General features: G+C 51.1%; 1 protein-coding gene across 1 annotated transcript in view; it reads left to right on the forward strand.

Moving 5' to 3' along the window:
* Window positions 347-1,248, forward strand: part of LOC109823111 (aspartic proteinase CDR1-like) — a gene marked incomplete at its 5' end in the record, with an annotated part of 1,147 nt that continues 245 nt past the window's right edge. The window contains 2 exons of the mRNA XM_020389397.1: window positions 347-794; window positions 895-1,248. The exon at window positions 895-1,248 is cut by the window's right edge and continues 245 nt beyond it. Coding sequence (XP_020244986.1) covers window positions 347-794; window positions 895-1,248 — 802 coding nt within the window. The remainder of the gene's footprint in view (window positions 795-894) is intronic.

Below are 1,248 nucleotides of genomic sequence, written 5' to 3' on the forward strand. Positions count from 1 at the left end.
AAGATACCTACAAAAATACTCTTTAATGAAATTCTTGAATATTTTTGATTGCTCTACGTTCCCCTCAATATCATCGTCGTACATTCAATAAATACATCCTCAAATTAATAACATCAAAAGCATTTCAGAATAAAGTCATCAAGTTAATTGACACAACTAATTAATGCCTTCTCTAGCAGTTCTCTTCATTAATCTTCTCTTCATTCTGCCCGTTTACAGCAGCGGAGGCTTCAGCATCAGTCTCATGCACAGAGGACTCCCCTGACTCTCCCTTCCACAACGCATCCCTCTCCGTTTCCACGCTTCGCGCCGCCGCTGGTCGTCCATCGCCCGTGCGAACCATTTCCGTGCATCGGCGGCCTATAATGGTACCACGATCGTGTCGGAGGTCCGACCCGACACCAAAGTTTTCGAATACTTGATGAGCCTCAAATTCGGCACTCCTCCATCCGAGTACCTCGCCGTCCTCGATACAGGCAGCGACCTCATCTGGACTCAATGCGAGCCCTGCGTCGACTGCTTCGATCCCGAGAGCTCGTCGACGTACCGCACCATCTCGTGCGACGCTAATATCTGCTCCGATCTCCCCACGCGGAGCTGCAGCAGTAGCTCTACCTGTCAGTATAAGTATTCTTACGGTGACGGGTCCTACACCGACGGAATTCTCTCGTCGGAGACTCTTACATTCGATCCCGTCGTCGGCGGTAAAGGCGAAAAGGCTATCTCCATACCGAACATTGTGTTCGGCTGCTCGCGTGAGAGCACGGGAACGTTCGACGAGACAGAAGGCCACGGTCTCGTTCGGGGCGGCCATTATCGCTGGTCTCTCAATTGGGCGTCCTCTATCCGGCAAACACTCATACTGTTTGGTTCCTCACTCTGATCAAAACTCAGCCAGCATGTTAAATTTCGGGGGCAATGCCACGGTTGTCGGTCCTAATGTCGTCACCACTCCTATCGTAGACGGGGACGTCAACACATTCTACTATCTCTCTCTTGAAGATATTAGCGTCGGAGACGATAAGGTTGGCATCGGCGAAGGGAAGATCATTATCGATTCAGGCACTACGTTGACAATACTCGACGATTCCATGGTGCAGCTTCTGGTCGATAAGATACGCCGCGTCGTTAGCTACCCGGTGGTGGATGATTCGAGCGGTTTATTCGATCTGTGTTTCGACGTGTCGGGTTCATCGGGGTGGGATGTCGGGTTGCCGGAGCTGACGTTTGAGTTCAGCGGTGCAGCAG

The sequence above is a fragment of the Asparagus officinalis genome, chromosome 9, assembly GCF_001876935.1.
Source record: "Asparagus officinalis chromosome 9, Aspof.V1, whole genome shotgun sequence".
NCBI classification, from domain to species: domain Eukaryota; kingdom Viridiplantae; phylum Streptophyta; class Magnoliopsida; order Asparagales; family Asparagaceae; genus Asparagus; species Asparagus officinalis.